The following is a 23,513-nucleotide window of genomic DNA, read 5'->3' on the forward strand; positions in this document are numbered from 1 at the left end:
GGCTAGGATTTTGCAGGCAGTTACTTTTCACAAAGGGATTTATGATTTTCCTTCTCTCCTCCATTCGACTCTTCATTGCCCCACCTCCCAGATCATAGTGAACTATATAACACAGTGAATTATAAAACATAGTGAACTATATGCTGCATTAGTCTGCAAAAATGATGCTTTGAGATAGATCTTTGAATATGAAATATTGCATAAACTGTCATATGTGTTAGTCTTATTGATGTGTTGGTATTAAACTGTTTCTACCCTTTCTCTTTCTTTTATTAGAAGAGATGACTTGCTGGAGAGGGGAAGAAGAGGATGGATTCCAAAATGAAGGTAAAAAAAAAACACCCCATATATAGAGGTGATAATTTTTTTTTAAAAAGAGACCTCAGTTTGGAGCCAGAAGAACTAGGTTGAAATCCTGGCTTTGCCACCACGACTACAGTGAAATCATTTTAATTTTCTATGCCTCAGTTTCCTTCTCTTGTAAAAAGAGGCTTTTGGAGTCAATAGCATTTATGTAGTTTTTTTTTTTCGGTAAGCTTATATATATATTATGTATATAATATATAACATATATATATAATATAAATATATATAACAGGTTATTTCATTTTATCCTCAAAACAACCTGGAGATGGTAGTGCCATTATGATCCCCATTTTACAGATTTGGGAACTGAGGCACAGTGCAGTGAAGTGACTCGTCTAGCTAGGGTCTGAGGCATAACTCGAACTCAGGTCTGTCAGTCCCCAAGTCCAGCATCCAGACTAGATGACTTCGGAGAAGTCTTGGACACTCCGTTAATCATTTAAAGTGGAGCTAAAGACTATTTGAAGCGCACCCCTCACAGGTCCAAGAAAAGTGCTGTAAAAACTCGTTACTTAATAGCAGAGGTGTTAATGATAATTAGTTTGCTTTCAGGCGCCTGCCAGCTATGCCCCGGTTGCCTAGGAGCCAGGATCCTCAGCAGAACCTCCGCCACCCTGCCCTTCCCGTGGGCGCCGCCATCTTGTGGCCCCGCCTCCCACCCAATGAGCGGATTCGCGGTGGCTCGGGGAAGGACGGAAAAGGGAAGAGGAAGCCTCAGTCTCAGGTTTGCGAGGCCGCTGGGCCTGGTCCTGCTCTCGCCTTCTGCGCCTGCGTCCGCGCCTGCGCGTGGATGGTCTGCTTGGTCCGCGGTCATGGAGGCGCCCGCTGCCCGTCTGCTGGTGCTGCTGCTGTGGGTCGTGGGGGTAGCCCACGGAGCGGCCGCCGCCGCCTCGGAGACGCAGCTGGTGAATGAGGACGTGAAGCGCACCGTGGACCTGAGCAGCCACCTGGCCAAGGTGACGGCCGATGTGCTGCTGGCGCACCCGGGCGGCTCGGCCGCTCCCGTCTCTTCCTTCCTGCTGGCGCTGGAGCCGGTGCTCGAGGCCCGGCTGGCCCACCTCGGCGTGCAGGTGAGCCGGGGGGATGGACGAAGGGACTGGGGCGAGCTGCAGGATCTCCTGCGGCTCCGGCCGAGGAGCGGCCTCCGCATCCCGGCCTCTCACCTGCGCCCCCCCCCCCCCCCCGGGCCCCCCCCCCCCCCCGGCCCCCCCGCCCCCCGCCCCCCCCCCCCCGCCCCTCCCCCCGCCTCGGCTTGTCCCCCTCCCGGGCCTTCCCGCACCCCTTTTCCTTCTCGGGCCGCCGCGGACTTCCGTGTGTGATCTACCCGCCTGCCGCTGACTGACACGTAAGCACAAGGCTGGGGTGCGCGGCCGAGACCCGCCACGCCACGCCGCGCCCAGCCTCAGACCAGCGGGGCTCCGGCTCTGGCCGAGAATGCCGCCGGCCTCCGGGGACCTGGGCCTTGTCTCCAAGCCGGTCCCCCCTGGCTCCGGGACCCCGGGAGCTTTGCCTTTGCTTCGCAGCCTTACTTAAACCTCCCTTCCCATCCCCTCCCCCCTTCTCCCATCCCCTTTAATCTCGTTGTCTGCCCCCTCCCCTCCTGACCACCCCCACATTTGCATGTTCTCCCCTGGGACACTGAGTTCCTGGACCGCAGTGATGCCCGCCTGGCACACAGTGGTGCTTAATGAATGTCAGGGACTGGCAGCGAAGAAGCAGACACGATCTCCTAATCCTTAAAATTTAAGGGCACTTCAGACAGAATACTGAAGTGGTGTGTGAGTGATAGCATCATTTATATAACACTAAGCAAAACTGGCAAAAGGTTTTACAAAAGTTTGGTTTGCAAAGCACTTTGCAGGTACTAACTCCTTTCATCCCCACCATAACTCTGTCCTGTTGTTATCCACATTTTACTGAAGAGGAAACCAGGTTAAGTGACATGTCCAAAGTTATGCTGAGTAAATAGGAGGTCAGGTTTGAAATGAGATCTTCCTGACTGCAGGGCCAGGGCTCTACAGATTGTGGGAGCTGCTTTTTCTTTTTCTTTTATTTACTTTCTGTCCTCTAAATGGGTAACTGCTTTTTTGAAAGTTTTCCACTTTTGGTTTTGGGAAGAGAGTCAGGCTGCTTATAGTTTTGATTTACATTGTTAACGGTAGCATTTAGTAAGTGGTCGCCTTGACTTGTGTTAGCAGGATAATTTGGTCTCTGACTTAGAGACCAAAATTACACCTTTAGTTGCCTTAGTTGTAAAATTGCATTCATAGAGTTATAGTCTCTGGCATCATTGGTATCAGATTTGACTTCTGAATTCTTTTCATGAAGGGCAGAGTATGGAAGACATAATTTAAATAAGTTTTGGAGCTAAATTTCTCTCCAACTACTATTTTCTGAAATACGAGAAAAAGTTCTGTTTAAATGGGTACTGATTTCTTTTTATATGGAGAATATTTTTTTTTACGAAGTCCAACCCTCATTAAAGCAGGGCGTTTTATATTATTACAGAAACAAGTTGTCTAAGAGTATATAGCTGAAGGATAGTTGTAAACCAAGTTTATATAGGCAGAGATTAGTTTCATTGGTCTATAAGACCTTCAGTCTTCCTTGTCTGCATTCATTCAGAACCAGTAGTCTTGTCCAACTGTTGTGCAAATTATGGCAGAGTTCATGGGCAGCCTGTTTTAAGACCGGGGCCATTCTGTACCATTCTGCACTTTCCAGAAACTTAGGTGTAAACTTTGATTGCAGTTTCCATGATTTTTGCAAGAGGTAAGTCTCTTGCTCCATTCATATTTCGTAGAGTTTTAGAACTGAAATGAGCCTTTAAGATCATTTGAATCGCCTAATTTTACGAATTAGAAAATCGAATGTCCAGGAAGATGATGTAATATGCCTGTAGTGGTAGAGCTGTAGATTCTGTAGAATCAGAACTCTGGTCTCCGGACCTCCAGTTTTTGTTACTCATTATTCTTCTCTGTCCCCATTGTTACTTTCCCCACATGCTTCACTGGTCTATGCTTCTTTGCCCTCATTTTAATTCCCAGAGGGCTGTAGTTTTGGAAAAGAACCTGTGGCTTGCAGGATTGGCATTCTTTTATGCCCCGATGTGGTGCTTTGAGGCTGTCTTGCCTCATTGTGCTTCTGGGAACCTTGAAGCTGTCAAGACTAGTCAAGAAGTATTGAAGTGTCTGCTGATTGAGCAGGCACAGTGCTAAGCTCTGAGGATGTAAAAAAGGCAAAAAGAGTCTCTTCCCTCAAGGAGTTCCCATTCTAATAAGGGTACACGCAAGATGAACCCATAGGCACTAACATTAAGGAGGACCAGGAAAGATTTCTTGTAGACGGTGGGATTTTTGGCTGACAGTGTGAGGAAACCGGGAAGTAGAGGTGAGGAGTGGTAAGAATTCGAGGCATGGGGAACAGCCAGTGACAATGAAGGGAGTCCAGAGGTGGAGTGTCTTGTGCCTTATCCCAATAGCAGCAAGGCCAGAGTTGGAGAGGATGTGGAGGGGAGGAAGACATAAGGACACTGGAAAGGTAGGACAGATGAAGGGTTTTAAAAGCTAGACACGGGATTTCATTTTTGATCCTAGAGGCAATAAGCAGTCTTTGGAGTTCATTGAGTTGGGAGGGTAACATGGTCAGACCTTCAGTTACCATTAGCAATAGTCCTTTGGAGTCTCCATCATTCCCCTGTAATCTTCTCATTTTGCAATATCACTTCAGCCCCAGAGCTCATACCTGTTCAGTTCTCTGTACCCCAGACTGCACTCCTCTGGACTTAGCCAGGCCTTCTCCCTACCCATTTCAGTTTCCTTTTGTGTGTTATCTTCTTCCATTTAATTGTAAGCTTCTTGAGGGCTGGGACTATCTTTTCCCCTTTCTTTATATGTCTGGAGCTTAGCATAGTACCTGGTACATCCTAGACTCCTAATAAATGTTTATTGACTGACTGACTTTTGCTAGGAAGATCACTTTGATAACTGAGTGAAGGATGGACTAAAGTGAGGAGAGACTTGAGGCAGGGAGGCGAACCTGCAACCAACAATAGTGGAGGGCAGTGTCAGAGGGGAGAAGACTGGACAGATCTCGGTAACAGGTTGTAGGTGAGAGTAATAGGTCAATGATATAGGTGCTGTATTGCTTTGTGATTCTTAAAGCACAGTATATATGTCAGTTATTGGTATTCGGCATGTTATTTCTTGCCATGTTTTTGTTATTCTGTTGACACAGAAGTGTGCCATCTTTCCAGGTACTCTTAACTAGTCGTAATACTTTTGCTTAAGTGGGATTCAGATCACAAATAGGAAAAACATGGTGACCCCAGACTAGTAATATGGTTGGCCAACCAAACAGATCAGAGGTGTACCATTGTTCATGATTATTTTTTCCTCTCCGTTTGAACCTAGTAGGATTCAAAGTAAACTCACAAAAATTGGTTTTTTTTTTAATATAACTATAGCCAAATCCAGAAGAGGATATACCAGAAAGGAAAGTCCCATTGCTTACAGAATGTATAAGCCATCTTGAAATCAACTCTATCAGGGCACATTTAGTTCTTCTTCAGATACAGTTCCGAATACTCTTTAAAGAAAGAAACAGCAACTTAAGTAACTGTAGGGGTATTCAGTATTCAGATATTGTGGGTAGGCTGTACCAATATGAAATCCCAAAACCACCTAAATTGATTTGTAGATTTAGCGCTATACCAATCAGATGACCAAGGAGATACTTTATAGAGCTAGACAAAACAATAAAATTTGGAGGAACAGAAATGAAGGGGGAATAGCATTTCTGGACCTTGTACTATTTTCATAACACCATATGAACAAATTGAGTGTTCACTGATTGGGGAAAGCCTGAATCAGTTGTGATATGTAATGGAACAGATGTGGAAAGAGCCCTGAATGTAGTTGGGGGACCTCTGTTCAAATATCAGTTGGGCCACCCAGTAGGCAGACCACTTAAACTGTCTGGGTCTGTTTATTCCTCATGTCAAAATGTGATTTGTCCCATCCTTTCCAACTCTAGAGCTGTGATCCGACACTGACCAGGTGAAACAGCTGATGGGAAGAATTAGAAGAAATAGGGGGAACCTTTATGGAAGCAGTATGGAATGAGTGAAACAGAGTCAGAAGGACAGCCTACATCATCATTGCAGCTTGTAAATGAAGACCGTTTTCAATGGCAATAAGAGTTTTAAATTTTGAAAAATGTTGGTATTAATGTATTAAGCATACATCCATCCTTTCAGAAAATAGTGGAAACTGCATAGAGTTAAGGTTACGTGTGACACAAGTTCTAGTCACCCTTATATTGTTTTACTTGAGAATGTTTCACATGGTAGAGGATTTGACTTTCAAGCGTGTGAAGGGTTTTTGTGGAGTCACAATTTATTGTCATTGGTGATCTTATTACACGCAGACTACTGAAGGTGGTAGGGCTGTTGCTCCTGAAAAGCTTCTGCATGTTGAAGGTTGTATTTTTGAAGTTATGAGTCAAATGAAAATGGATTTGGAATTTGTGATATGAAAAAGTGTAAGAAATAACTGTGTTCTATTACAGTTAAAGGGAGAAGAAGAGGAAGAAAATCATTTGGAAGTAAGAGAAGTAAAACTTAAAGGCAAAAGGTAAGCAGTCAGATGAGTATTTATTAAGTTTTGTTTATAATCAGCTTCTGAAATTTCAATATTCATTTCCATACTTCCTGGGTCCAGTTAGTATTTTTCTTTGAGACTGTGGTTGCTATTTTCATATTGTTGTCTTCTTCTGAGTTTACAGCTTGGTCTTTTCTGCCACTATAGTAGCTTTTTGTGTTCAGATTTTTTTGTTGTTGATTGCTCATTTTCCTAGCCTGTTTCTTGACTTTGAACTTAATGTTAAAGTTGAGCTCTTCTTGGTGGGTGGGGAGTGGGGAGGCATTGTCTCAAGCTTCAGGCTTTTTTGTACTTCTGTTTTCAGAATTAGTTCTGAGGGTCTACAGGTTTTTAGTGCTTCCAAGGTTGTGTGATCCTGGGAACTGTGGTCTTTACCAAGGAAGAGTCCCTGGTCCCCTGCAGCTGCAGTGCTCCTCTCTGCCCTGGAACTGCCTAGAACTGCCTATGGACAATAGAGTTGCTAATCAGCACTGGTGAAGGGTCTCCTGTGATCTCTTTCCGATCTCTTTCTGACCCCCTCACTGTCTCTGGGCTGAGAACTCCTGTAGCTGCTGTGGTGTGTGTGGGCTCCAGACAGACCTCCACCGCAGTGTTAGAGATTTCATAGGCCAGAAAAATATCTCACCCTGACTTTTTTTTGGCTCTGCTGTTTCTATATTTGATTTAAGGGGGCTTTGGGAGAATTCAGCTGGTGGCTGCCCTAATCTGCCATCTTCCCCCTTTCCCTTGGCCACTGCTTTGCCAAATCCTAGCCCTGGATAACTCTCATCATCCTCTTCCTCTGCTACCCACAAGCTGTTGAATCGAATTGGAGGAGGTCAGAAAATAGGGTCCACTAAAAATTTACATTGTTTAATTTCAACTGGACTCTCACCATAGCAAAGCAGTCTTCTTGCTCTCTCATTGACTTTCTGCCACATATGACACTGTTGATCACTTCCCTCCATAGTTGCTCGTCTCTGGGTTTTTGTGGCACTGATTCCTTTTGATTCTCTTTCTACGTGTCTGACCATTCCTTCTGTATCTCCTTGGCTGGATCCTTATCCTTGTCATGCTCCCAAACTGTGAGTAGACCCGGAGACTTTTCCTGGATCCTCTTCTTTTTTTTCCTTTCCTCCATACTGTCTCCCTTGGTAATCTCATCAGCTCCTATGGGTCCAGTTATTATTTCTATGCAGATGATTTTCAAGATCTGTGTCTTATCTAGCTCCACTCTTGTACCTCCAGCTGCCTATTAGAAATTGTCCAATCGAATATTCTACAGGCACCTCATAGCTCACTATGTCCAAAACAGAGTTCATCATTCCCCCCACCTTTCCCTCATCCATCCTTCCCTCAGGCTCCCAGGTTCTGAGTCTCGCTCATCTTACGTAGCTGGCTTGTTGCCTGTCTAACTTCACAGGATTTCCTCACATACACAGTCTTCCCTCTGCTCATCTGGCCAGCTCTCTGATTTAGGCCTTCATTACCTCTTGCTTATTAAACTGTTGGTAGTGACCTCTGAGTCAGTCACCTTGCCTTCAGTCTCTTCTCATGTCAATCCATTATCCACTCAGCTGCAGGTCTAGATCCGACCATGCTATGTCCTGCTCAGTGATTCCAGCAGCTTTCTCTTACCTTCAGGATCAAATGTGAAGGCCTCTCTTTTTTAAAAGCTCTTTACAACCTGGCCCCTTCCCACATTTTCAGTGCAATCCTACTTTTCCTCCCCTCTTCACACTCTGTGGGTTCAGTGAGAATGACCTGCTTGCCATTTCTTGCATGTTTCTTGCATCCTCCATCTTCCATCTCTGCTTTGTACTGGTTTTCCCCCATCTGGAATAGTCTTTGTCCTCACTTCCATCTCTCTTCTTTATATCTCTGACTTCTTTCAGCATTAAGACCACGAACTACTTTCAGCTCCCTCCCCTCCAGTGACTTAAGCTTTCTAAGGTTACCTTCCTTCTGTTTTTTTTATGTATTACCGATGTGCTTAATTATTCATGTGTTGTTTTTGTCATTAGTATGTGAGCTCCTTGGGGCCTGTGTAGGGAGTGCTATTCTGTTGTTTCTTTTCCCTGTATCCTAGGACTGTGCCTGGCACATATTGGGCTCTAGTCCGATCTCTGCCCTGTCTGCACACTGGACAAGTCACTTAACCTTGTAGCTCTCTAATACTCTTAGTTATAGGAAGTTCTTTAGTGGGCTCTTCCCACACCCATGAAGTCACAGGTTGCAAAAGGTTTTCATCTTTTCACCACCTTGTGAAGAAGGTAGTAGGATGGATATTATTATCACTATCTTATACCGAGGAAACTGAGGCACAGTTTGGTGAAATTACTTGCTTCTGCAGTCCATTGGTTAGTATGTACAGGACCTGGCAGGCTTTTATATACCAATTCCATTGCCCTTGTATTACAGCATACTGCCTTTGTTATAAAGTCCCTTTCATTTGTTGGTTTGTGACAAGGAATTCAAAACCAATAGGTTGAATCAGTAGAATTCTTTTTTTTAATCTGAATTAAGTTGTACTACTTTGTAATTTTCATAAAGCATTGTTGTTTCTTATATTTTATTCTTAACTGATTGGTTAACCAGAAAGGAATTATTCTTATATATAGATGTTATTTTTTTTAAGTGAAGAAAAAACAAGTCCAGATAATAACTGCTTTAGTGACATCTATGAAGAACAAGGAGTTATAAGGAAAGTTTATTTCTATCATAAGCTGACCTACCTCTCCTTGATTTTATTTCTTTGTACCTACAAGGTTTGGTCATTAGTACCGTGTTTCCCCGATAATAAGACCTATCCCGAAAATAAGCCCTCCCCTTACTGTGTAAGATTCCTCTAAAATAAGCCCTCCCCCGAAAATAAGCCCTATTGAGATTGCTACTGTAGTGAAGGCGATCCCCTGTGCTATACGCTTCCGTGAAACGCACGCCGCACTCCGAGCTGCATCCAATCAGAGCTGCAGCAGTGAGCATGTCATCCTGTTCTTCCCCAGTGATTTGCTTATTGAATAAAGGTACATTTTTTTGTTCACATTTACCTGTTTATTAAAATTGCTGTCAATGTTCATTAAAATAAGCCCTCCCCTGAAAATAAGCCCTCTGGTGTTTTTCTGTCCAAAAATAATAATAAGACAGTGTCTTATTATCGGGGAAACACGGTATATCCTTGAACTAGAGAGGAAGTTTATATTGCTTTAAAAAAATAGCTATCATCACCATCATCATCACCGTCATCACTATTCTGGAATGTTGTATTCTAAATGCTCTACTCCTTGATAGTCATGGCTACTAAATCATGTGTGACTCTGACTGTAAGCTCATCTACTAAATTATAAGAGGGTTGAAATCCATGTAGGGGGATGAGTGCCTACAGGGATTGAAATTAGGTCTTTGGAAGATCTTTGTTGCACAGTGATCCTGTAACTTTGAATTGCTAGAGCTTTTATGCCTTTTAATCTTTTCTCTATTTCTTCTGCAGTGGGAAATTATTCACAGTGAAGCTTCCCTATTCGCTAGGTGGAGGCGCCAGGATCCGAGTGGTCATTGAGACAGTCTTCACTCACGCTCTGCAGCCGTATCCAACCCAGATCACCCAGTCAGAAAAGCAGTTGGTGGTTTTTGAGGGGAACCATTATTTCTATTCACCCTATGCAACTAAGACACAGACCATGCGAGTGAAGCTGGCCTCCCGAAATGTTGAAAGCTATAGCAAGCTTGGCAATCCTACCCGCTCTGATGATGTGCTGGAGTATGGTCCTTTCAAGGATATTCCTCCCTTCAGTCAGGTAAACTTTTTAGCCTAAGCCAGCTTCAGAGATAACAGAAGCAAAGTATGTTACTACTCATAGGCTGACCACTTGCAGGAATGGAGTAATCACTGATTAACACGGGCCCTTGCCAGGCATTATGTTAAGCACTTTACAAATAGCATCTCCTTTTATCCTCACAACAACCCTAGGAGGTAGATGCTATTATTATTTCCTTTTACAATTAGGGAAACTGGGGTAGACAGAGATTAAGTGATTGGTCCACTGTATGTGTGAGACTGGATTTGAACTTTGTGACTCCATGCCCAATGCTTTATCTGTCCACTCTGCCACCACCTGCCTGATAATGGAGCATATTGCTTGTCTGCTCAATGTCCTCTATATAAGATAGGGTGCCAGACACTCTGAAGGATACAGAAACTAACAAAATGCTAATTGCGTTTAAACTTGTGAAGTACTAAATGCCCTTCATCCTTTTTTACCTAAAATTAAAGGCATTTGTTTTTCTTTCTCTGACAGGATCCTTTTAAGGTGCATTATGAGAACAACAGCCCTTTCCTGACCATCACTAGCATGACGCGGGTCATTGAAGTCTCTCACTGGGGCAATATTGCTGTAGAGGAAACGGTAGACTTAAAACACACTGGAGCTGTCCTTAAAGGGCCCTTTTCCCGCTATGACTATCAGAGACAGGCAGACAGCGGGATTTCCTCTGTCAGGTCTTTCAAGGTGAGTTGCTGTTCCCCCTGACATTGCAGCTATCTAGTTTATCTGCCTTTTCCCTTTGAGTCCCAGCTAAATACCCCACTGTGGTTGGCTGGTGGCTGCTGAGTTAATGGCCAGATGAAGGTGATGGTGGAGGGCAGGGGAGGCTTTAATTCTAGCAGAAAGGTTTGTGCGTGTCAAAGAGGTCTTGCACTATTCAGATTCCTGAAGAGAAAGTGGAAAGAGTGAGCAGAGTGAAAGCTGGTAGTGGAAAAGCTGCCTGGTGGTGCAGGGAGGTATAGGCCCTGACAGTCTGGATGAACTCAAGAAATATGTAGATGTTTGAGTAGATTTTAGTCCTGATTTGATAGGAAGGGGAGGGAGATACTTAGGATAACTTCTAGATCTCATTTTATTTTATTATTTTTTAAAAAAAAATTTTTATTTTTTGTCTTTTTGGAGGGGGGAAGCCAGGGCAATTGGGGTTAAGTGACTTGCCCAAGGTCACACAGCTAGTAAGTATTAAGTCTGAGGTTGGATTTGAACTCAGGTCCTTCTAACTCCAGGGCCAGTGCTTTACTCACTGTGCCACCTACCTGCCCTATTTTATTATTCTTGTCATTCATTGTTTGGTACCTGTATTCAGAATTTTCAGGCTCAACCTCACCTTTGCTAAAAGTCATAATTGAAAAATATTTTCTGTATTGGTGTCCTTTACTTTGCTTCACAGGGCAATGTCTATGCTTTTAATACTAGTTTTTCACCTAAAATTATTCTTGATGCCTTTTTTAATATCACATTTCCATATATATCCCCCTCAGCCCAACAAGGGACAAAGATTAAAAAAGGGGAAAAAAAAGTTTAACAAAAGTGACCAATACACTTAGACAATATGACAGTATATGCAATATTCCATACCCATAGTCCCTCACCTTTGCAGTGAAAGGAGGGAAGTTAATATGCTTTTGACTTCATGTTAGCAAAACCATCTCTCAGGAGGCATTCAGTTTTCCCACATTCTCCCTAATTCTGAGCCCTATGCCTGTCATCCTACAAATGCTAGAAGGCTGAAGTCTTTTGGGAAAAGTACCTTTTTTTTTTTTCCTGAATCTATGGCCATTTATTGTAGTGGCTAACTAATGGCCCTACACATCTGGGAACATCACTGTACATTAACTGACATTCATAATGATCCTATAAGTGACAGTTTTGGAAATTTTCAATCAAAAGTGATTTTTAAAAGGCTTATAAACTTTACTTGGAAAATTCATTTATATGTAATAATTCAATCTTGGAAATATATGCCAAATGATGGGTTAATGTACATTATTTACGCATCATTTATTGTTCATGAATATTTGATTGTCATCAATTATTATTAGAATGTTTCAGTACCTCCTTTATTATCTGTTCTAGAGGACAAAACCGGGAGGGGGGGAATCTTTTTTTCCAGAATAAAGTCTACCAATGAACAATGAGTTTAACAGCCTTTTTCTACTTATCCCCCTAATAGTGTAATAATGTTATCAAGTAATATTTGTACCTTTCCCAGGGATGTGGTGAGAACAAATGAAAGAAGTCCTTTAGCACCTTAGGTTAAAGGTTAAATATATTTAAACAAGCACTAAAACTGAATTTGCAACCCACTCCTCTACTCCTGAATATAGTAATGTGTACATTTTTTTATGCTCAGGACCCCAACAAAGATCTAAAGTTCTGTTCTCTTAATAGACTGTATAATATGTCATGACAAAGTAAGCTGATGGAGTCTGGAAACTCTTTAAAAGTGGAATACTGCTCAATATGCCTTCAAGTTTTATAACCTATTATGAATAAAAATGACTAGATTTAACATGAAATAACAGATTGAATTTTTATTACTGTAAGATGTAACTAATTTGAAAAAAATAACTTGAAATAGAAAATATAGAAATAAAAAAGGTTCATTGCTTCAGGTAAAGTACAACACTCCTTATGCTATTTTCTTTTTCTACTTAATACATGCTGGTTACTGGGCAGATATTACAAAACATTATTAACAAAATTTAGGATCTACAGTCTAAGCAGTTCTTAAAATTTTAATTTTTCATTTGGGGCTTCTCTCCACTCTTTTGGAAAAGTACCTTTTTCTTAGAGATAACAGGTTTGGTGGGTCTGCCTTGTTTGGGGAATGGAATTGGATTTCTTAGGTTTGTGAGATCACTTAGGAATCTTTGGGTCTACTTTGTTAGTCAGGTTCTGTGGCTGCATAGAGCCTGAAATTCCTAGAAAAGGAGGAGGAATTTTTTAATGTTCCTATAGCCTTCTTTAGTGTAACCCTATTTCCAGATTGACAAGTTTAGGTGTTAAAGGTGAAGTCCTAATATTAGCACAGTGCTTGCCATAGAATAGGCACTTAATAAATGTTTGACTTGCTGACAAATGCCAGAGCTTTTGTATAAGGATTCACAGAGTCTAATCTGTGGAATTTATTTCTAAGTGTACTATCTTTGTAGACAGATCCTTTTTTCATTCAATGTCACTCAGACCCTAAAGGAGTCCAATTCTGGTTGTGATTCACCTTTCATGGAATTTTTTTGACAGATATTTATCCAGTCCTGTATGTGTTGTCTCCTCTTAAACTGGGATCACCCTGAAAGCTGGGGCTATCTTGCTTGTGTCTCTAGTGCTTAATACAGTTCTTTTTCATTTCTTTGTTGAGAACATAGGATGCATAAACATTCTCTGAGACATTTGGGTACAGAGATTAAAGTGACATTCCCTGCCTTTAAGAGATGACTATTGAGACCTCATTCCAGTGAAAATCTCAGTATAACAAAAATGTTTTCAAGACTGATAAATAGCCTGTTTATTTCAAGTAGTATTCAGGCCATAAAATTCTGACACTACTGAAGAATTTGGAACAACCTTTGCAATTATGGTGGAGTTTAACAATAAACTTCTTGGACTTAACTGAAGTCTCTCATGGCATCATGTAAGAATGCAGTTTTACTGAAAAGAACAAATTTTAAAAACCCAAATAATTATAATGACCATGTTTGGTGAACCTCTTTCCCAAGATTTTGTCAAGGTTGAGGTGCGCTTTCTGCTGTCCTTTTTGTTGTTTCTTTTAAAATTTGTTGTATTTTAAAATATAAGTCAATTGTATTTACGTGCTGCAAAAGATAGGATAATGTGAAGTGAGGTGAGAAGCTCTAATAGTCTTAGATCATATTGTGTGTTGGTCACTATATTGCAGGAGGGCAGTGTTGGTCAGATTCCCAGGACCTAGAGAAGCTTAGATGCAGATTCCAGCTCTCCCACTAACTCACTTTGTGCAAATCTCGTTTCTCTGAGCCTCGTGTCACTTCTCTGTTAAGTGAAGGGGTTGGACTATGTGATCACTAAGGTGCTTGTAGCTCTCAAATTCTTTGTGATCCTGTGAATCCACAAGGACTTTGCTATTCCCAACACTAGAAATTTTTCTTGTAGTACTTGTTTCCAGTGTTGAGTCCTCAACATGCTCCTTCTTTTGTGGGAAATAAAATCAAGTAGTGGTATTATCACCTTCATTTTTGCTTTGTATATATCTGCAATTAAAAATTCAGTATAGATTTTCAGTGATATAAAGTGGTTGATAACATTTTTCCTCTTATTATAGCCTTTCATTTACTTCCTTTGAGATTATATACTTAGATACTCAAAAATAGCAGTTCATTTGAAAAATACATTTGGGGTCTTAGTGGACTTGAAATGCCATCAACAGTGTGATATAAGGCATTCAGCAGAAAAAAACTGATGTGATCTTAGTTTTTAGACTTTAATAAGACTTAATTCATTAATAAGACTTAGTTTTTAGACTTTAATAAGACTAATAGTCTTATTAAAAGAGACAGAGTCAATTGACAAGAGTTTATTAGGCATTTATAACATGCCACACTGCTATAGTGTAAAAAATGAGAGGGACGAGACCCTGGCCAGATCATATTTGTAGTATTGTATTTGTACTGATCGCCCACGTTTTAGCAAGGGCAGCATTGATCAAGCCAGAGAGCATCCAGAGCAGGGCACTGGGGGAGTGAAAGCATCAGTGTGAGTGGAGAGGAAAGGGCTGTCACATAGAACATATTAGGTAGAACCAGGAAATGGGTACAAGTTGCAAAAAGATGTCAAGAAAAATTTCCTGACAGAACTATCCAAAAGCGAAATGGGCTACCTGAGGAGGGGTGGTTATGCCTTATTAAAAATCTTCAGGGAGGGGCGGCTAGGTGGCGCAGTGAGTAAAGCGCTGGCCCTGGAATCAGGAGGACCTGAGTTTGGTTCCAGCCTCAGACACTTAATACTCACACAAAAAAACTAGCCGTGTAACCTTGGGCAAGTTACTTAACCCCAATTGCCCTCCAAAAGGCAAAAAAGAAAAAAAATCAGGGAGATGGATGACCACTTGTGGGGTAAATAGGGATTAGATGGTTTCTGAGAGGTCTTTAAACTTTTGAGATTTTATGACTATCCGTTTGATTTCATAAGGAATGTCTGATAATAGTAGAATATCTTGATTCTGGGTACTTTAAGATCCACAAGTATTGGTTGCTTTTTCTTTTATAAGTTTTTAATTGATATTTTTTGTTTCTTCAATAATCTTAGTTATCACAAGTATCTCCCTCCCCCTCCAAGAGAGCCATCCCATGTGACAATGTTTCTTAGAGAAAAAAAATCAGCACAATTGATAGACACATTGAAAAAGTCTGACAACATGTGCAGTGTTTAACACCTGTGGACCTCCCACCTTCCCACAGGAATGGATTGAGGGTGTCCTCTCATATCTCTTCATTTAAGTTCTGCTTGATCTTTAGCATTTTTGTTACATTCACTTTTGATTTTTTTGATGTCATTGATCTTTCTGTTTACATTGTTGTAGTCACTGTATATATTGATTTCTTGCCTCTGCTTACATCACTCTGTATCATTTCATATAGATCTTCTCATGTTTCTCTATATTCATCACATTCATTCTTTCTTATAGCATAGTAATATTCCATTACATTCATGTTGCCACAATTTATTTAGCAGTATCCCCCATTGATGGGCATCTACTGTTTCCAACTCTTTATCACAAAAAGTGCTTCTGTAAAAGTTTTGGAGTATATAGGGACATTTTTCTTATCAGTGGCTTCCTTTTCTTATCAGGGGCATAAGCCCAGTAATGAAGTCTCCCTTCAAAGGGTATGGAGATTTTAGTCACTTTATTTGCATAATTCCAAATTGGTTTCCTAAAGGATTGTATCCTTTTCCAGGTCTACCAACAATGTATTAGTGTGCCTGTCTTTCCACAACCCCTCCAATATTGACCATTTGCCATTTTGCAGTGTATGAGGTGAAACTTCAGGGTTGTTTTGATAGGCATTTTTTTTATTATCAGTTATTTGGAGCATTTCTTTCAAATGTTGTATGTACTTTAGTTCTTTTGAGAACTGTTTGTTCATATCCTTTGACCACTTATGTGTTGTAGCTGTTTTATGTTTATTTATTAATTGTTTATATAATTTAGATAGCAAAAGAAATTTGATACAAAAGTTTTTTTCCCATCGACTTTGTGTCTGCAGCAGGCACAGTTTCAGTTTCAAAGTAATCAAAGTTATTCATGTTATTTTTTTAGTTGCTTTTTTCATAAAGAACTTCATTATTATTAAAGTCACAAAAAATATTAAGACTCCATCTAGACTCTGTCATGATTCATATACATTTCTTCTTTTTTTATACAGAAGCTACTGTGTATATAGTGTTTCACTTTGTTTTAAAAACAAATAATTCTGTCACATGGTTTTTGAAAGTAATCTTTGGGGAAATAATTTGATTATCAGTATACCCCAATGTAAATATTTTTTTCATTAAAAGATATCACTCAAATATTAAGAAATGTCCCATGTCTGTCACTCCACCCCTTATACTTATTTCCCCCTGAGGACCTGCATGGTGTGTAATCATGGGATACAGTAATCAAAAAGGTATTGCACCAGAGGTGGCATATAAAAATTTGATTCTAAGAACCAAAGCACTAGCAGATTATAAATCCAAACACCTTGAGTATCTCCTAAGGTAGACAGTTAGTCAAAATGTTTTATCAGTATAACTATATGGGAGCTTACTGATTTATTTCTACTTATTTATTTTGTGTTTATATGCATATATTTTAAATCTATATTATTTTCCACTTATTCTGCCTCACTATGCCTTCCAAGTAAAGCTCAAATTTCTTTGCCCGACATTTAAGGCCCTCCATAATCTGATCCAGCTTGTCTTTCTAGCCTCATTTGATATTACTCTTTACATAGTACTATAAGCTTTAGCCAAACTTACTACTTTCTCTGTCTTTTGAACATTCCTTATTCTTTCCTGCCTTTGTTCATGTTCTTCCCTTTGCTTGGATTGTCTTCCCTCTTCTTCTGTGCCATTGAAAATTAAAGTCAACTTCAAATGCTGCCTTCTCCATGATTTTTTCATTTATATACCTCCTGTAGGTAATAGTCTTTCTTATATAGCACTATTCTTCCTCACCATATTTCCTTGTAATATTTTGCATCTAATTATATCTTTCTACTTTATTTCCTTACTAGTCTGTAGCTTCAGGTAACAGGTCTTAAGTAAATGCTTTATTTCTTTCCAAGCCAAAAAAAATACTCTACATAAAACAGATGCTTAGTAAATATTTGTGTGAACAAAGAGCAGAGCAAGTTTTAGGTCCATGGTTTTAAGGAACTTTCTTTTCTTTTGCAGACCATACTCCCTGCTGCTGCTCAAGATGTTTATTATAGGGACGAGATTGGAAATGTCTCTACCAGTCACCTTCTCATCCTGGATGACTCTGTGGAGATGGAAATCCGCCCCCGATTTCCACTCTTTGGTGGATGGAAGACCCATTACATTATTGGCTACAACCTCCCAAGCTATGAGTACCTTTATAATCTAGGTCAGTAGTAATTTGTCAAAGGGAAACCTGAATTTGACTTTACTCCTGAACAGTCTGTCTACCATTAGTTAATTCTCTTGTGGTAGATGTCCATTACTTTGTTTTCTAGAAAAGGTTGTGGTGAATCTGTGTTCAGTTAAGAGAGTCAGGCCTGTGATTCTTTGATCTTCCAGGTGACCAGTATGCCTTGAAGATGAGGTTTGTGGACCATGTGTTTGATGAGCAAGTAACAGATTCTCTAACTGTGAAGATAATACTTCCAGAAGGGGCTAAGTAAGTATGGCTGTTGATCTTTCACATGTGCTTTAGCTTTCCTTGCTCTTTCCATAGTCTCAAAAGAAGTCCCCATGAAGGACTGAGAATAGGTATGCTATTAACCTGTGAGTTGGAGATAGCCTCCTAAGCATCTTATGTCTATGAGGCTTGGTGTGGATGTCACTGGTGTTTGAAGACAGTCTCTTCTCTGCTTCCCAGGAACATCCAAGTAGACAGTCCGTACGAGATCAGCCGAGCCCCAGATGAGTTACACTATACCTACCTGGATACGTTTGGCCGCACAGTGATTGTTGCCCACAAGAACAACTTGGTGGAGCAGCACATCCAAGACATTGTGGTGGGTGCTCTTTTTTGCAGAGTAAGGGCTCTGGTGTAGCTGTATTGAGCTGGTCTTGTGGTGTAGAGATAGTGGTGAGGAGGTGGCCTGTTAGAAACGAGACTCTGTGCCTGATGTGTGCCTTTTTAAAGGTTGGGACTCAATTATCCCTCCGTGGGTAGTTCCTTGCAACTGTGGAGACAAGTTCTTTTTCTCAAATGCCCTGGATCCATTACCCATAGTAACAGCCCTATCTCTGTTTCTCCTCTCAGGTACATTACACATTCAACAAGATCCTCATGTTGCAGGAACCCCTGTTGGTGGTTGCAGCCTTTTACATCTTGTTCTTTACAGTGATCATCTATGTGAGGCTGGATTTTTCCATCACAAAGGTGTGTATGTCACTTTCTTCTTAGGGGACAGGGAGTGGAACCCAGAAACCCCACCACTGCACACTGATTTTTTGAGTTTTAAATACATCCTGTCCTACCCCCTTTTTAAAAAAAAACCCTATTGATCCTGTATAATTTAAGTCCCCTTTGTACGAGTGAACACTTGTTCTTTTCCTGATCTGCGTGCTCTATAGAGCACACTCTTGTGGTCATACTTGGAATCTACATAGTCCAGAATGTGATTAGCTAGAGGCCATTTGGAGAACAGGTATTATTTGGTCATGTGTTGGAGTAAACTCTTTGGGAGGTTCACATCCTGAAGTAGGTCACTTTTATTTCAGAGTTCACTCAAGATTAGTCACATTGATTCATTCTAAATGAACATATAGGAGACTGTTTTGTAACCAATTATAAAGGGAAACAATTATTTATCAGAAGGTTGCTTACTGGGCAGAGAAGCTGAGAAAAAGAAATAAATATGTTTATAGATCATTCAGGTCCTTTTGGAACCTGAAAAAAAGAGTCTCCCTTATTTTGGAGGGATATTTTAAGAATCGACATCAGTTTTCTTGTCTCTAAAGTATTTGGCTAGTATTAAGTATACACTAATAAACTTTCTTAATTCTTCTGCTTTAGTTTAGACTGCCACATCCAATTTCATTTTTCATTATTCTACATCCTTGTTATATTTTCTTTTGTTTCCTGTTTCATCATTGGACCCTTTGGTGGGGGGAATAGTTTCTGGAAGTTGAAATGTTCTTGGGGACAATATATTTCCTTAGGACTTTCTAGAAAGATAGTATTTCTTCTTCAGATAGCTGCTATTCATGGATGTTATTTGTGGGATCAAGGTCAAGATGAACTTGGCCTTCCTGACCTTTTAAATGGCAGGTGTGTCTTCCCTCTGTAGGATCCAGCTGCTGAAGCCAGGATGAAGGTGGCTTGCATCACTGAACAGGTTTTAACTCTGGTCAACAAGAGATTAGGCCTGTACCGTCACTTTGATGAAGCCGTCAACAAGTACAAGCAGTCACGTGACGTGTCCACTCTTAACAGCGGCAAGAAGACCTTGGAAATGGAGCATAAGTCCTTGACTAATGAGATTGCATCTCTGCAGTCCAGATTGAAGACAGAGGGCTCTGATCTTTGTGACAAAGTAAGAGATGTGGATACCTCTTTCCTGTTCCACAAGGGCACAAGGGTGGCATCATGGAATGTTCCTGGTGACCATTTTCTAAGTGTTTTGGTATTTGAAGTACACTACTGCCTTGGCAGCATCAGGAATGTAATCCATTCTTAAAAGAACCATCCTAAACCAAATGGGATGCTAGCACATTCGGGGGAAATGCAGGCCATGCCGTTTTATGTTCGTTCCAAGGACACGGAAACGGAAGTTTTGGTGTTTGTGTTTTAGAAAAGGTATCTAAAGATTATTATTAGAAACATTGTGTTGTCAGCTGCCGTGTAGTCATCTAAGAATAGATGTCTTTAGTAGAAGCCTGTCAGTCTAATGTGTATTAAGTATCTACTATATGCTTAGCATTATGCTAAGTGTTGGAAACACTGTGCTAGACTCTGGCCAGGCTGTACATGTCCTGGAATGAAGTTTTCTTCCAAGGAACAAGTTCAGAATTAGGCTTTTTAGAGATTTACTAACTCAGTCTGCTGGCCTCTGATAGATGGCTGAGGTCACTTACACAGGAGAGCTAATAGAAGGAGCACTGACCTTGGAGTCCCTCGGACCTAACTTGTGTCCTAGCTGTGTGCGTACCCTCTGACCATTACTGTCCTCATCTATAAGATGTAGAGAATACTTTATTTACAAGATGCTACACCCACATTATACTCTGCCAGTCAGAGGAGACCAAGTGGCTGAAGTGCTGGGCCTGGAGTCAGGAAGGTCTGAGCTCAAATCCCACCGCAGACACTTATTAATTATGTGTCCTGGCCAAGTCACTTAATCTCTGTCTGCCTGTTTCCTCAACTGTAAAATAGTAAAAGCACCTACTTCGCAGAACTGTTGTAAGGATCAAATGAGATAATGTTTGTGAAAACACTGTTAAGTTACAGAGGAGTATGTAAATGTCAGTTTTTAAGGAAAGCACTTTGTGAGCTTTAGTGCAAATAAATGTCTCCATGATGATGAATATGATGATAGCATGTCGGAGGAAACCAGGCATTGTTTTTTTTCCTTGACATATTAGACATTAGGAGTGAGTCCTAAGATATGTTAACTGAAATTGGTCTGTGTGGTATATCAGTCCTGCTTTTCTGTAGGCCTCTTTAACGTCCATTCTTCCTCTTGCCTCTTCCAGGTTAGTGATGTCCAGAAACTAGACAGTCAGGTGAAAGATCTCGTGCTGAAATCATCATTGGAGGCAGAGCGGCTTGTGGCAGGCAAGCTCAAGAAGGATGCCTATATCGAGAATGAGAAGGCCCTTTCCAGCAGACGCCAGGAGCTGGTCACCAAAATCGACAACATCCTGGATGCTCTGTAACCAGCAGCACTGCCTTTGCTATCTAGGAGCTGCATGAGCAAAGTGCTGGCATGCACCCTCTGAGCTCAGAGCAGCCAGGCCTTGGGGGCAGTAGGGAGGCGTTAGGAATGGTGGGAAGGATGTCTACTGCCAAGTTTTGCAAGTATTGTATCGATTTTAAACATTGGTTCCTGACCCCTTCTTACTGTCCCTAGTTGCAGTTACATCAGGCTGAGGGTACTAGGAGTCTTGCTCTTTCAAAAACCTTTCCTGTGTTTGTTTAAACACACGCGCACACACACACACACACACACACACACTCTTGGTATTTTGAGGAAGGGAATCAGAGTTTGTACTTTTTTACTCCTCACATTCAGCAAATGATTATTAAATGCCTGTTATGTGCAAAGCCTTCTGCTAAGTATTGGAGGAAATATGAAGCTATATAAGGCCTAGGATTATACTTGGAATTTTTTTTAACACTTTGATCTGTGCCCTCCTAGCTTTAGATGTTTGGGATTTTTTTTTTTTTAATTTGTGTGAGACCAAACTGAAATAAACCAGGGACTGTGAATGTTTACTAAACTGTCTTTTTATTATTTCTCATTCTAAACTTTGAATTAGTAAAGCATCTTAAGCTCCCTGTTGTTGTAGATTGGAGTGGGGGAGAGGAAGATTTTTTTTAAGAGACCTTTCATAATACAGGTTTTACAGAGGGTATAAAAATTTACTATGGATGATGCTGGTCCTTGGGTGTTTAGAGAGGATGTAAACGTGTCTAGTGCCTTTGGAAAGCTCCTCTCTCTCTCTCTTGTCCCTCTGCCTTTCTCATTCCCAACACACACACAGCTTCTCTGACCTGAGTAAACCTTTGGGCAGCCATTTATGACTCGACTTCAGTCGATGGAGAAGAGGGGAGAGGAAAGTCAGAACTGGAAGTGTAGAATTATGGGGTCATAGGTTATTTAAACTGAAAGAGAGCCTGGCAGTAATGGGAGCCTCCTCACTTTAGCCTAAATTGGCACATAAGTGGTTGGTTGTCTGGTAGGTGGTCCGTTAGAAAGTGGGGCTTCTGGAGATGATCAGTCATTGTCATTGATTAAGCTTCCATTGTGTGTCACTTGTTTATGCTGCTCTTAACCTGCATTCACTTAGAGTATGGTGAAAAATAACTAGGTCAGATTGGACTTTTGGATTGATTTCATCTAGGCATCTGGCAATAGCATAATAATATTAAGGTAATAGCATTCTGGCCTCTGACTTGTTGTATGCAACCTAGAAAATGATTGTTGGGTTGTAGCTCCTGGGCTATCCAATTCACAGCTAAGCCTGGAAAGATTTAAGGATAAACAGCCTGTCAGTAGTAATTGATCAACTAATGCGTGTTATTATGAAGGGCATTGAGTATGCCCTTTATCTAATTCTGGCCTCCGCCTTCTCAGCTTCTTCCTTTTCTTTTAATCTTTGTTTCCTCTCTTCCCTTTCGATTTATTCTTTGCATCCATTCACTCCCCTGTGCATGGCTTTAACTAGTTATAGTTTTCTTGTCTTATTTTGAAAAGCAAGTGAATTGAACATTTTAGATTTCTCTTCAGGATAAAGTGTGGCCTAATATGTATAGAACTCTTGCCCAGTCATTGATTCACGAAGGATTATGGGGTGGGGGGATGGACCCAGGAGCAACCTTCATAGAAAAGGAACTGGCAACCCTTGCTACTACCAAGCTGCTTTCAGACAAGTAAGTCCGAGTGCCCCAGACCCAGCCACCTAAACTCCACTGTAGTTGTCCCCCCCACTCCTTTATTCATATCCCTCTGAATCTTGCTCCACCACTTTAAAGCTATCCACCACTTTCACTCTCTGATGCCTGCTGCTTTCTTGCTTCCATCTTGTACTTGCTGAGACTTGGCTGCCTCTTGATGACCCGGCTTCCCCGGCCACCCTCCTCTCCCCCATATCACTGGGCGTACTGAGGCAGTTGGAATATTGCCCCTTCTAGGCTGTCACTCACTGCTATCACTTAGAAACCTCACTTAGGTGGAGCTTCATTCAGGATTGGTTTTATCACCCACAAATCTACCACTTCCATGTTGATGCACTCTGAAATTCCTCTATGATCACAGTGTCTTGTCATGCCACCTCTCATGCCTTGCAACTTCAAAACCTGTTCTTCTGCCTCACTGTAGTCTCCAGTCCCTCCACCTCTCAGGCTGCTCTGGCCACTCTGCCCCCTTTCCCAGTGACCGTCCTCTCGAGGCCTTTGCCCCTTATCCCATGGAAGATTTCGTCATGCCAAGCCTCTGCCTTGTATTACTTCTGCTGTCAGGGGCCTTGATGCAAATGAAGATGGAGAAAATCATGAAACTGCACTGATAAGGTCCACTACACATTAAGGTTACACAATTTTCACTGGCCCTCATAGTGGCAAACCCCTTTTACATCTCCCTGACTGACTTACTGTCCCACTCGGTGCAGTCGTTTTTCCAAACCCGATCCCCTTGTCAGACCCCTCATGGTTTCTCCCTCCCCTTTCAGCTGAGAACCTTTCTCATATTTCACCCACAAAACTGAGGTCATTCACTGAGCTTCCTTTGCTCCCTGCCTCATCTCACCACAC

At 41.3% G+C, this 23,513-nt stretch overlaps 1 protein-coding gene across 1 annotated transcript; it reads left to right on the plus strand.

The window, feature by feature from the left end:
• The first annotated feature begins 881 nt into the window (after positions 1–881).
• RPN1 (ribophorin I) lies at positions 882–21,481 on the plus strand. The gene is made up of 10 exons (XM_069083787.1): positions 882–1,436; positions 5,935–5,999; positions 9,496–9,802; positions 10,304–10,513; positions 17,243–17,435; positions 17,609–17,708; positions 17,910–18,048; positions 18,300–18,419; positions 19,330–19,575; positions 20,735–21,481. The coding sequence occupies exons 1-10, from the start codon at positions 897–899 to the stop codon at positions 20,915–20,917; spliced, it is 2,103 nt and encodes a 700-aa protein (XP_068939888.1). The 5' UTR covers positions 882–896; the 3' UTR covers positions 20,918–21,481.
• Positions 21,482–23,513: the final 2,032 nt, after the last annotated feature.

Source organism: Petaurus breviceps, unplaced genomic scaffold (assembly GCF_028583685.1).
Source record: "Petaurus breviceps papuanus isolate PSGF00001 unplaced genomic scaffold, PetGlider_PUasm1.0 174, whole genome shotgun sequence".
In the NCBI taxonomy this organism is placed as follows: Eukaryota; Metazoa; Chordata; class Mammalia; order Diprotodontia; family Petauridae; genus Petaurus; species Petaurus breviceps.

Coding starts and splice junctions, on each gene's coding strand:
- RPN1 (XM_069083787.1), top strand. CDS start 897: ATGATAATTAGTTTGCTTTCAGGCGCCTGCCAGCTATGCCCCGGTTGC. Junction 6,000..9,495: donor GTAAAACTTAAAGGCAAAAG/GTAAGCAGTCAG, acceptor TTTCTTCTGCAG/TGGGAAATTATTCACAGTGA. Junction 17,709..17,909: donor ATACTTCCAGAAGGGGCTAA/GTAAGTATGGCT, acceptor TCTGCTTCCCAG/GAACATCCAAGTAGACAGTC.